Source organism: Lupinus angustifolius, chromosome LG05, assembly GCF_001865875.1.
Source record: "Lupinus angustifolius cultivar Tanjil chromosome LG05, LupAngTanjil_v1.0, whole genome shotgun sequence".
Classification (NCBI taxonomy): Eukaryota; Viridiplantae; Streptophyta; class Magnoliopsida; order Fabales; family Fabaceae; genus Lupinus; species Lupinus angustifolius.
In genome coordinates, this window is record NC_032013.1 from 18,619,633 (window position 1) to 18,633,188 (window position 13,556).

Genomic DNA, 13,556 nt, shown 5'->3' on the forward strand with positions numbered 1-13,556 from the left:
CTTTCTTTACCCAAACATATTTGCTACTTGGCACACCAAATTTTCTAATAAAGCATGTAGTGCATGTGTGACCATGTGTACCACAGTAGAAACAAGTAGGCATGTTATTATTTGACTTCTTATGCATATGAACTACTGAATTTCTACATGGTCTTTTCTTAGGCTCAGGTTTATATCCAATTCTAGATCGGTTACCAACATTACTTGTATTAGCAAACAATGTGTTAAGGTTTTCTTGACTATATGTGAGCTTTGAAAGTTTTTGTTTCAAAATAGAATTTTCAGCATTTAAATTCTCACAAGTATCACATATGGAGGGTTGACATAATTTAGAAGTAGAGCAATCACATGAGGCACATGCTCAGATAAGATCAAGAGTTTCATTTTCAAGTTTAAGTTCATCTAATTCCTTTTGCATTTCAATTATTTTCTTTTCATGCAAGGAGATAACTTTTTTTCTATCTATATTTATTTTAACAATTTTCTTTAATTCCTCATGCTTTTCAACATAAGATGCATATAATTCATCGTATGAAGGAGATTCATTAGAGCATGATGAAGTATAGGAATATACCTCAATAGAATCATCTTCATCACTAGATGTGCACTTCTCATGAACTTGTGCCATAAGGCATACCTTTGAATTTTTCTCCTCATTGGATGAGCTTGAAGTCGAATCTTTCTCGGAATCGTCCTAAACAATGTATGCTCTTTTTTACTTGGACATTCGAGAGTTACTCTTCTTGAGACCGACTTTCTTGAGGTAGTTCGGGCACTGATGCTTCATGTGGCCCGATTTTACACATTCATAGCAAGTGAAGCCTTCTATTAGTATCTTGCTTTTCTTGGTTGAGTTATTGGCTTCTTTCTTTAGATTCTTGATCTCTCTTTTCTTCTTGAGATACTTCTTGAATTTTTCAAATAGGAGAGTTAAGTCTTCATCAGAATTAGAATCTGAATAGGAATCCTCACTTTCTTGATCTTCTTGAAATATTGTAGTCTTAAGTGTGATTCCATTCTTGTCTGACTCTTCATTCAATGTCAAGCGTCCTAGCTCCATTTCATGTTCTTGGAGTTTCCCAAACAGAGTAGCTAATGACATGTTGTCTAAGTTCTTTGACTCCATTATCGCGTCTTTGGTGGTCATCTCCTATCAAGACACCTCAAAACTTTGTTAGACAAATCACCATTAGTAAAACTTTTATCAAGGGCGACCAAATGATTTACAACATGAGTAAAACATTTTTGCATATTACATATAGATTCATTAGGAAGCATGCGAAATAACTCGTACTCAAGGTAAGCGCATTTAATCTAGCACGCTTAACTTCACTCGTGCCTTCGTGGGTAACTTGCAAAGTATCCACATTTATTTTGCATTAAGGCACTGCGAGACTATAAAGAATTCGTCATAAGATAAGGCCAAAGTAATAATGTTCTTTGCCTTAAGGTCATGTTGGACCTTTCTTTTCTCAATATCCGTCCATAAGCCTTTAGGCTTTCCTTTAGGCTCGCCATCCACCATATGAAGTGGAATGTATGGACCATTGACAACGGAATCCCAAATGTTCGTGTCAATTGCCTCAATATAGATTCTCATGTGAACCTTCCAATAAGCATAGCCATCGCCACTGAATACGGGAGGGCGATTAATGGATGCGCCATCACCGCTAAAGGGGTTGGTGGAACCCATTTAAATTCCCCTAGGATCACGCGGATACGGTTGAGCTAACATGACGTACTAGCTCTAAAACCTCTTGTTAGGTATCAGTGGCCTAGACGCACCTAGAGGGGGGTTGAATAGGTGTAGCGATTATCAATTACCGCTTCTCGCACCAAAACCCAATTATGGAAAAAAGCCCAGTTAATCGATTAACCAGTGGGCTTAATCGATTAATGCACAACAGAAATAGAATTATCAGAGTAGCTATTTGCACAGTTATTTATCAACATATAAGCATAGATACAATAGTAGTTTTATGCAATATTAACAAGAATACAACAAGGTATAAGCATGCAAAATATCAGCTTCAAACTCGAATAAAAACATCTTGAAATATAAAAGAGAAAGGGATAGAAAAGATTGCGCAAGGATTTTATCCTAGTTCGTTTTGCTTTCCACTACAAAACTACATTCAGTCCTCCCCTCTAATCTGGGAGATTTTCCTCCTTCACTATAGAACACAATGTATCGTTACATACACGTTTTCAATTACAAGACTCGAACGCTTCTTTCTTGGAACCCGAAGAACTTCGTCACCCTAGGTTTGACCTTTCCCAAAACCGCCTCCTCGAGAAAACCTTTCTTACCTATTCACCCCTAGCGAATGTATCGCTTTTTATCTCAAGACCTCCAAGTCTTTGTGTAGAACACCTTACCTAACCACAGCTAGGATTTTCCCAATCCTTGAGTTACAATACTTTGAGTTATGAATGAGTACTTAATACTCGGATTTTACAATAAAGATCAAAGACTAAAACCTAAGCAAGAACTCACAAGACTTCCTAGTCTAATATGAATGTACATGCATGAGGTTTATGAAAATATGCAATCATAAAAAACTATCTCTTTTTCTTTCTAAGAAACACAAGAATGATGCAAGAAAGCTTTTCAAAGAACATGCAATATGAATATGAAACTTAAAGCCTTAGCATGATCTAATATTTCTCTTAATTCAATGCTCTATAATAGTTTCTAACAATGATTTACAATCCTTCACGTTTCTTCAATTTACCAGAATTTATACAAAACAGATTTGATTATTCAAACCGTTATTTTCAGTTACGCAGTTAAAACAGAAAACAGTTATAAACATGAAGCAGTCACGTTAATTGATTAAGTCTTGGGGTTAATCGATTAACCAGTGTATTTTAATTCATGATTAAATGGTAAACTACTTATGTGTTATGCTTGACTCCTATACATGTTTTAGCAATTATGTTATGCCTAATATGCACAAATAACATGTACGATTAATGCATGAACAATAATAAACTAGATGATATTCCTCATGAATATGATATGACAATATTAATGGCTTGTGAGACTTGCATCTAGGTTTACCTAACCCAAACTCACTAACTAAGGCACACATCTCAGACTACTTAGAAATGTGACTCTATTAATATAATATAGTCTAGATATAACCAATGAGTTTTAGGCATGTTGATTGTTGAGACATCTTCAAGCTTTAACTAACTTCCTGTTTTCATCAAAATATTGCTAATGCAATCTTTGACACTTTGCACTTTCAAGAAGATGCTTATGAAAATGGGCCCCAAATTATGAAGGTTCCTACATTTTCAAGAATTCATTCCCAATGGGGTGTTGATCCTACAAGACATGAATGGAACATTAATTTTACCTAGACATGTGAGCACAGACGCAATTAAGAGATTTCATGCCTAAAAGAGGAAAATGAAAAAGAAAGAAAAAACTTGTTAAGTTAGAAACCCGAAAGAGTGACCTAATCAAAAAATAGAGTATCAATTAAAATCTAGTAGGTTGAAAATCCAAAAGGGTGACCTAGGTAAAAGTTAAGGCAATGAAAAGACATTTTTCTTACCAGTCTATCATACTATGAGTGAACCAAGATCCTCGTCACGTTTGTGCATCAAGTGAAATAATAGAAGTTTCGAGCATTATGAGATGGGGTAGGAAGTTCTTTGGAGAATCAAACAAGGTTAGCACGACAGTCTAGTTATCTGACTATCTCGAGAGATCAATTGATGAACGAACAATTACCTTATACTAGGGCAAAATTTTTGCAAAATTTTGTAACTTGTTCTTTTCTTACAAGACATGGATGAAAATATTAGCTCTTCTACCACTCTTCTTTTCTAGCTTCACTTTGAAGAGATTCTTCTTCAAATTAGGATAGTCCGCCTTCATGGCACATTCAAAGTAGGTGAATATTTGGTTTGATGTGGAAGCCTCATTACTATTCTTTGTGAATCTTCTGGTTGGTCCAGACCTTGCGCCTTTGTTCATCTTCAAGAATTTGTTGAAGTTCTGTATAAACATGCTCATGTCCTCCATGTCTTCATTGTCTGATTCATCTCCAGAGGTTTCACATACATGTGTCAACCTTTTCCTTCAAAGATATGTTCTTCTTCTTTTTTAATTCTTCATGTTGAATATGACTCGTGTTCATGTAATTTTTCCAAAATCGCAACTAATAACATTTTGGATAGACTTATATTTTTGAATATGACTATCACTTTGGGTTGTCAAATTATTGTAAGGGACCTAAGGACTTTCAGGTTTAGATTGCTATTTGACAACATCTTACCTAGAGCAATTAAAAGGAAAAATACACTCTTGAAGTGTTTCCACCATGAACTTGAGTTTTTTCATTTTTTTATTTGTTCCAACAAACATTTAATACATGATTGAAATGCATTTTGTGTAAGAATATACGGGAATATATGATAAATCATGCACCGTTGGGGCTTTGGGCCAGTCATCATTGAAGGAGAATTGTGCTACCAATCCTCTCCCTCGTTCATTTTTTATCGGATCATTCTTAATTTATTACTATAATTGTTTCTGTTTACATATCGAAGAATTTATTTATTCTATTTATCTGTTTCATTTGAAATATAAGAGTATATTAATTAGTACTTTTTCTAATTACTCTGGTTTAATATTTTCTTAATTCTAAAAGGTAACGAAATGAATTTAACGATCATAAAGAGAATGCCATATAAATAAATAAAATCATTATATTTTTTTAATGTTATTACTATAGTATCAATTATCAAACTGGTCAGGACATTGATATATTATTATTGTGAACCAACTGGTGGTTCACTAATTAAACTGTACATTGTATGTATACATGTATTTTACACTAACGTAATATTAAAAAACAATAACAACTTTTATTTATACAATTTGTTAAAACAAAAATATATCACTTGACGGAATACTATATTTTAGAAGTATAAAAATTAGTTACGTGTTTGATCTTCATTCTAACATTTTGGTAAAAATAAATTATTTTCAATAAAATATAATTTTAAATAAAGCTAGTTGATATGACTAGTAAGTACAAAACAATTTTTATAACATTGGTTTTTTGTTATAGAGTAGATAAATAGGAACGAGTGTACAACAATAATAAAAAATGAGCCCGTAGCAAAAAAACATATATTAGGAATAATCATAAGAAGGAAAGTGAGGGAAAGAATTATTATTGAACATTTTGTCCTAAGTATCCTTCATATTAAAAGCAATTTATAATCTCATTATTGGTTATTAAGTTGTTAGGAGAATATACCATATTCGATTCTATTGGTTGATACATTAGAAATAACAAATTTGTTAAAAAGTAAAAAGTAACCAAAAATAACAAATCTTCTTAAAATGAAATAATTATATTAAATTATATGAAATTTATGATGATGTTCTTGATATATTTTTATCTCAGAAAAAATGTATACACTAACAATATAAGAGTTTTATATATTGTCAACGTATCTTTCACCTTTAATTTTAATCATCATTAACACTTCAAAAAATTCATACAAATTATGGATAATGTATTAACTGTATATAAATTTGTATACTAACAATGTATAAACATAACCCTATTTTTATATATGGTCATTAAATCTTTTCCACTACTTATCAGAATTAAAAAATATTATGTAAAATTAAATATGAAAAATAATAATTAATGCAGTCTTAAATTTTTAAATGGGAAAAATGACTAGGAATATTCTTTCCAAATGAACGGATATCAACAAGGTTTTGATCAAGTGATGTAAGGCCCCACCGAATTTTCAAGGTCGAGAGTTCGATTCTTGAGAATGACACTTGTTGAGAGAGGTAAACATGAACCCTGTAAATGATTAGTTCCTCAACATGAAAAATAATAATTAATGCAATCTTAAATTTTTAAATGGGACAAATAACTAGGAATATTCTTTCAAATCAACTCATACAAACAAGACATTGGTCTATTGATGTAAGACCATATTGGATCCTCAAAGTCGATGATTTGATTCCTAAGAGTGACATTTGTTGGGAAGGGAATCCTAGAACTTAAAAGAGATTAATTTCTTACCAAAAAAAATGAAGAAATATTCATAGTAATGCAAAAATATAAACGGATAAATATCACTGATAATAGATATAGGAATAATCATAAATAATGCTAGAAAGGAAACCGAGTGAATTTTGTTTTTCAAGATATCTTATATATTCAAGCAATGAGGTGGGTTCACTCCAAATTAAAGCTAACAATTTATCACCTCGGTAAAGCAAAATTGAGCAGTAACAACTTATAGGAGGAAGTGATTCTTTGTGATTTCCTTTGAATTGTGGAAGCAACCAAAGATGGATATCATTATGGGAACCATTTGTGCTTTGTTTCTTTTGGCAACTCAGTCAATGGGGGCTCCTGAAGGTGCTTCAGGGATGAATATTTCAGGTATATATATTTTCAATCGTAAAATTTATATTTTCATGTTTTGCTTCCGATGGTAGTGATATGTATTGAATATGAATTTTAATCGCTGAATACCATTCTTGACAAGATTTAATATGTATACACTGACAGTATAAAAATCAGTCAATCATTCATCATTGATTTATTAATTATCATTGACTCTCAAATAAAAGTAATACAAATCAATACTAAATGATGTGTTAACAATGTAAAAAACTTTACACAGTTAGTGCACATATTTTAAACTTCTCGACAAAACCATCTAGTAACAAAAAATTAAAATTATGATTATCAGTAATTTGGAATGTGAACGTAGTCTTGCTCCATAATGATATAGAGGTGTTAGTTAAATAATATATATATCCTAAGTGTAAAAAAGATTATATGATTAATCTATCATAAAAAATTTATTTATATTACTTTTATTTAATATTCAGTAATAATTAAAGTGATAATATAAAGAATTTCACTACATGTATATATTTTCTAATCTCATATACTTATATATGTTACATGTTTAAATAATGAGACAGTGTATATATACACATAACATTTATAAAAGATCTGTATCTATATATTTCTTTTATTTTGTCGCCTGGTCGAATATATATAAAAAGTGCATTGATATAAAAAGAGTTAATGCCTTAAAGACCTTCTTATCCAGAGTAGAAATCCCTAGATACTAGAGAGGTAAATAATGAAAAAAAACAAAAGAAAAAATAACATTATGTAGAACTTATATCCTTTTATATACAATGCAATAATATTTTATCACTAAAAAAAAAGACTCTCTATCTACTAGAGAGGATCCTAGTTCTCTTAATGGTGGGTCAATATTCAATTTCATGTCATTATTTTTTATTAACATCTAAAAATGAAAACATGAAAACTTATCATTATAATTTATTGCAAAAATAAAAAGTATTTCCTTTATTATTTTTAATATGTTAAATAATTTGATGTCTCAATAAAAAAATTACAAATTTATATCATTATCCTCATGTTATTAAAACATATTTTAATAAAATAGGTAGTTGACTCTTCTAATATAAAGTCATTTTATTTATGATAGGTAATAGTATAAACAAAAAAAAAACAACATAGCGTGATACTTAAATCATTTTATATATAATAAAATAATATTTTATCACTAAAAAAAATGACTTCTCGCTCATAGGCTCCTAGTTCTCTTACTCGTGAGTCATTACACATTTTCATGTCATTATTATTTTTATTAATATCATTATCCTCATGTCAATAAAATGAATCTATACTTATATATATAGGTAATTAAACATGTTTAAGGAGTATATAAGTAATTGAACAAAACGTAATTTCTATATCCCAACTTTATCCTAACTATTATACAAATGCAAAATATATATAAAAGACATTTAAGTAATTGAACATATATAATTTAATTTATATATTTAATTCAATTCATATTCAATTTTGTAACATGTACAATGTAAATAATATTGCAATAATTGGATTCAAAAATGACTCAAGAGGTTGAATATGATTGTTACTTTTAAATAGAGAACATATTATATTTTTTGAAACACTTAAAAACTAAACAATTTATCCTCCTTATGCCCTATTCTACATATCCAAAGATTATATCATGTTCTTTTTTGATCCAATATTTTCAAATAAAGAAGATCACACTTTTAAATAAGTATGAAAATACAATCAAATCAAATATTAAAGATTTATTCTTTCTTAAAAAATACTTCTTTTGTAATAATTTATATGAAATTGATACTCTAACTCAATCACAAACTATAGCCAAAATTATAGATTATGTATAATTAAATATTCAAATAAAATTATAATATCATGTATACTTAATACAAAAATTGATATAATTCTAGTATATAAAAACTAAATATGCAATACTAAAAAAATAAGAATCTGGTTAGGCACATACGAAGTGACTGTCAATACGCTAGTATATATAAGAATAAAATATGATGTAACTACCAACATAGTGTAATATCCACTTTTCTCTTTTGCCCTTAACCTTATTTATTTTATACAAAAAATCATATAATACTGTGTAACCATCTCCAACACATTAACCACCCCTTTCATCTTAAATTGAACATTAGAACAAAGATAAAAAAATATAATGTAAAGTAAACACAAAAATACATTCTAATTTTTCAAAATAAAACATATAAAGGTTGAATACTTCATACTATACAATGTGGACATGGAGATACAATAATCTATAGACACACTAATTTTAATAAATTAGATAGTTGACTCTTCTAATATAAAGTCATTTTATTTATGATGGATAATAATGTAACAAAATAAAAAGTAATATGGCATGACATTTATATGTTTTTATTTAAAATGAAATAACATTTTTGTTGGAAAAGATCCTACTTCTCTTAACCGTCGGTCATTATACAGTTTTATGTCATTAATTTTTGAGTAAATTATACTGACACCCCTTGAGTTTTAGTGAAATTACATAAACCACCCAGACTTTTTTAAACTTACACAAACCCTCCTAATTATATATACATTACACTGACTACCCCTGTGAAATAGATAAGTGTAAATTCTTAAATAAAAAATGGTGACGGGTGTAATTAAGTCAAACAAAATACGATATATTGTGAAAACAAGTCCAAATAGTATAAGAGTCGATTTTTATTCTTTATTTTGATTAGTTAAAATATAATATAGAGTAATTTAAACATCTCCTTAGACTTATTGATGTAGTTTGTAATGAATAAAAAATAATCAATATACATCAGGTTTACACTATTTAGATTTGTCTCCACAATATAACTCAGAGGTGACAATGTAATTCGCTCTTAATTTTTTATTAACTCATCTGAAAGTGAAAACATGAAAACTTATTATTATATTTTATTGAAAAATAAGGAATTATCTCCTTTTTTATTTGAAATATGGTAAATATTTCTATGTCTGAATAAAAAATTACTATTTTATATCATTATTTGACTCTTTTCATATAAATTCATTTTATTTATGATAGGTAATAGTATGACAAAAGAAAAAGCTTAACACTTATATCTTTTTATATACAATAAAATAATAATATTATTAGTTAAAATAAAAGGACTTACCCTCCAATACTAGAGATGATCATGCATCTCTTAACCATGAAGCAGTATGTAGTTTCATGTCATTATTTTTATTTACATCATCTAAAAAAAGAAAATATGAAAACTTATTATTATAATTTATTTAAAAAGAAAGAATTATTTCATTTTTATTTTTAATATGGTAATTATTTCTACGTATCAATAAAAAATTACAATTTTATATCATTTCCCTCATATTATTAAAATGACTGCAAATATAAAACCACTTTATTTATGATGGGTAATAGTGAACTAAAAGAAAAAAAACAATATAATATAACACTTATATTCTTTTAGGTATAATAAAATAATATTTTGTCACTTAAAACAAAAGAACCACTCTAATAGTGGAGAATCCTAGTTCTATTAACCATGGGTCATTTCATGGCATTATTTTTTATTTACAACATCTAAAAATGAATATATTATTATAATTTTATTGTAAAATGAAAGAATTATTTCCTTTTTTATTTTTAATACGGTAAATATTTTTATGTCTCAATAGAAAAACTAAAAGTTCATATTATTATCCTCAGGTTATTAAAACCCATTTTAATAAAATAGATAGTTAAATCTTCTGATATAAATTCATTTTATTTATGATGGTAATAGTGTAACAATACTTAATTGTCCCAATGCCTCAAAATTAAATTAATAAAATATAATATGTGCAAATATTTTATTATATCTTGTTGAATTATTAAGGTTAATTTGTCGTTTTATATCTTCTTTGTGTACACTTATTAGGACTCCCACATGAAATTTGACTCCAGAGTATGTGGGTCTCCTCTTCTAAGATTTAATTTTTCCATACCGATAAGAATGTGTGGCTTTTTTACAAATTATTCAAATGGTTTACTATTAACTCATACTTAATGGCTCTTTAATTTTTAGCTTGGCCCAAATTGTAATATCCAATAATGATATGTAATCTATATACTATATAAGAAAAGAATGTCCCTCCATGCCACGTGTTACAAGCTCAGTGATTTTTTTCCTGCTTAAAACCCTCCATGTTCTAGCATATACTGTCGCACACATGATAATATATCCTACTGATTATAATAATAATAATAACATAAAATGCCACATTAAAGTCCATTTAATAGTCATTTAAATTTCATCTCCCTACCACACTCAAAAGGGCTTGTGTTTTGTGATCTCTCATGTCTCTCTCCTTTTGTCCCTTCATTTCTTTGCCTCTTCCTTCACCTTCATTTATACTTACCATTCATTGGTTTTTATGGAAAAAGGAGTCTCTTATGAGTTATAAGTCTCTCCTTATCTCACATTCATGAAAGGATTTACATATTAACTATTTGTGTCATATACTTTACACAATATTAAATCCTTAACATTATCTTTAATGATTAGTTGGTTATATAATCAAATGTTTTACACTATGAATATTATATATTTGTCTTATGAACTACAATTAATATGTAAGTGTGTTGAACATGCATCAAAGGCAATTTGACCCTTATAGAGTAATAATTTACTGTATTGAAATAACAAATATACTTTTGTAGATGATATCTATATATTCCATTGCATTTGATCAAGCTATTACACAATGTCACAAATATATATCTTTAATAAATTGATGGTTATGTTGATTTGAACATGCCTCAAAACCAATCTATTTCATAAAAATACATGTGTAATATGTGTTTTCTTAATTATGTGTTAAAAAATTATGTCCCGTGCAAATGCACGGGTAACTTGAACTATATCCAAAATTCTTGATGCTTTCAACGTATAACTTTTTTAGTTTTTTAGCAAGAATTTTTGGTCAAGAATGCTGCTTTACAAGGAAAATAAATTGTCATGCAAACTATGTTTACGTAATAATAACTTATCTTGCTAAAATTGTTGCGAAAATCTTCTACGGAAAACTCAACAATGGCAAAATTTCTTAAATGTTGTTGTGCAGAGAATCTCTTCAGCCAAAAAGATGAAGCTCTCCCCATTGAAACCATATTCAACCTTCCAGCTGCAATACCTTCTTTTCCACAAGGTATGTATATCCATTATCAAATTGTCATAGTTATTATTTCTCCAATTCTTGAAAATAATATTTGTTGGGGGAGACAGACATTCACCTTAAAATGAATTAGTCCATTATACTCATAGACTAAGGGTATAATGAATACTTATTCTTGTTGGTGTTGATTGTCTCATGAAGGTGATGGTTTTGCAACTGGAGTCATTGATCTGGGTGGGCTGCAAGTAACTCAAATTGCAGCATTCAACAAAGTTTGGTCAACACATGACGGTGGACTAGACAATAAAGGTGCCACAATATTTGAACCAAAAAATATACCTGAAGGATTCTATATGTTAGGTAGCTATAGCCAACCTAACAACAAGGCTCTTTATGGATGGGTACTCGTGGCAAAAGATGTGTCTTCAAAGACAACCAACCCCACCTTGAAGCAACCAAGTGATTACACACTTGTATGGAACACTGAATCTCTGAATATTAATGAAGAGGGTCATGCCTATGTTTGGTTACCAACAGCACCAAATGGCTACAAAGCTGTAGGACATGTAGTGACAACTACACCAGATAAGCCTTCCCTTGACAAAATAAGGTGTGTCAGGGAAGACCTAACTGACCAAAGTGAGCAATATTCACTGATTTGGAGTAACAATGGCTTCTTTATCTATGATGTAAGACCAAGCAATAGGGGAACTCAAGCTCCTGGTGTTCGTATAGGTACCTTTGTTGCACAAACTGTTGAGACTGCTACCAATGTATCTATTTCATGTTTGAAAAGTATCAATGCTAAGAGAACTTCACCCATGCCTAATCTACAACAAATTGATGCAATAATAAAACTTTACTCTCCATTGTTAGTCTTGCATCCCGATGAAGAATTTTATCCTTCTTCTGTAAATTGGTTTTTCTCCAATGGGGCATTACTATATACAAAAGGGCAAGAGTCAAAACCTATCAGAATAGAACCAAATGGCACTAACCTTCCACAAAATGGCACAAATGATGGTGCATATTGGATTGACCTGCCAGCTGATAGTGATAACAAAGAAAGAGTTCGTAAAGGAGATTTGAGTAGTGCCAGATCTTATGTACATGTGAAACCAATGTATGGAGGTACTTTCACTGACCTTGCCTTGTGGGCCTTCTACCCATTCAATGGACCTGCAAAAGCAAAAGTTAAATTCATTAAAAATATTAATTTAGGGAAGATAGGTGAGCATGTTGGAGACTGGGAGCATGTGACATTAAGGGTAAGCAACTTCAATGGGCAACTATGGGAAATGTATTTCTCACAACACAATAAAGGTACATGGCTTGATGCCTCTCAGCTCGAGTTCGAATTTGGCAACAAACCTAATGCATATTCTACCTTGCATGGCCACGCATCATATCCACATGTTGGTCTTACTCTTCTTGGAAAAGATGGTGTAGGTGCAAAAGATGATACTGAGCAGAGTAATTTTGTCTTTAATTTGGCAGCATATGAATTGATTTCAGCAGAATATTTAGGGTCTGCAATTATAGAGCCACCGTGGCTTAACTTTAACAGGCAATGGGGTCCAAGTATTGATTATGATTTAGACAAAGAGTTGGAGAAGGTGAGGAGAAAACTTCTTGGGCCCCTAAAATCTCTGTTTGATAGAATTATAAGAATTTTACCAAAGGAAGTGTTGGGAGAGGAAGGACCAACAGGCCCAAAGGACAAGAATAATTGGAGTGGAGATGAAGTATGAACTTGTTAAACAATTTATTATTTATTGGTTAAGGTTTTAAATTTACAAGTTTGTATAAAAAAAGTTACAGAATAATTGCCCTGTTCAAATCAGATTGTGTCTTATATCATTTCTCACATCCAATATTATTTATCTTTGGTCATAGATAGACACAATGGATTTGGAGGAAATAAAAGTTTATAGCCATTTTACAAGTATATTTCATTGTTTTGAGGTCTTCTTTTTTCATTCATTTTCATTC

The 13,556-nt window shown here is 29.9% G+C and overlaps 1 protein-coding gene across 1 annotated transcript; it reads left to right on the plus strand.

The window, feature by feature from the left end:
- On the plus strand, window positions 6,282-13,343 carry LOC109347197. The gene is made up of 3 exons (XM_019586908.1): window positions 6,282-6,437; window positions 11,514-11,597; window positions 11,766-13,343. The coding sequence occupies exons 1-3, from the start codon at window positions 6,344-6,346 to the stop codon at window positions 13,313-13,315; spliced, it is 1,728 nt and encodes a 575-aa protein (XP_019442453.1). The 5' UTR covers window positions 6,282-6,343; the 3' UTR covers window positions 13,316-13,343.

What these genes read in the sequence shown, in the direction of transcription:
- LOC109347197 (XM_019586908.1), top strand. Translation starts at nt 6,344, where the DNA reads ATGGATATCATTATGGGAACCATTTGTGCTTTGTTTCTTTTGGCAACT. An exon ending in TTCAGGGATGAATATTTCAG is followed by an intron (nt 6,438 to 11,513) that starts GTATATATATTT and finishes GTTGTTGTGCAG; the next exon opens with AGAATCTCTTCAGCCAAAAA. An exon ending in AATACCTTCTTTTCCACAAG is followed by an intron (nt 11,598 to 11,765) that starts GTATGTATATCC and finishes TGTCTCATGAAG; the next exon opens with GTGATGGTTTTGCAACTGGA.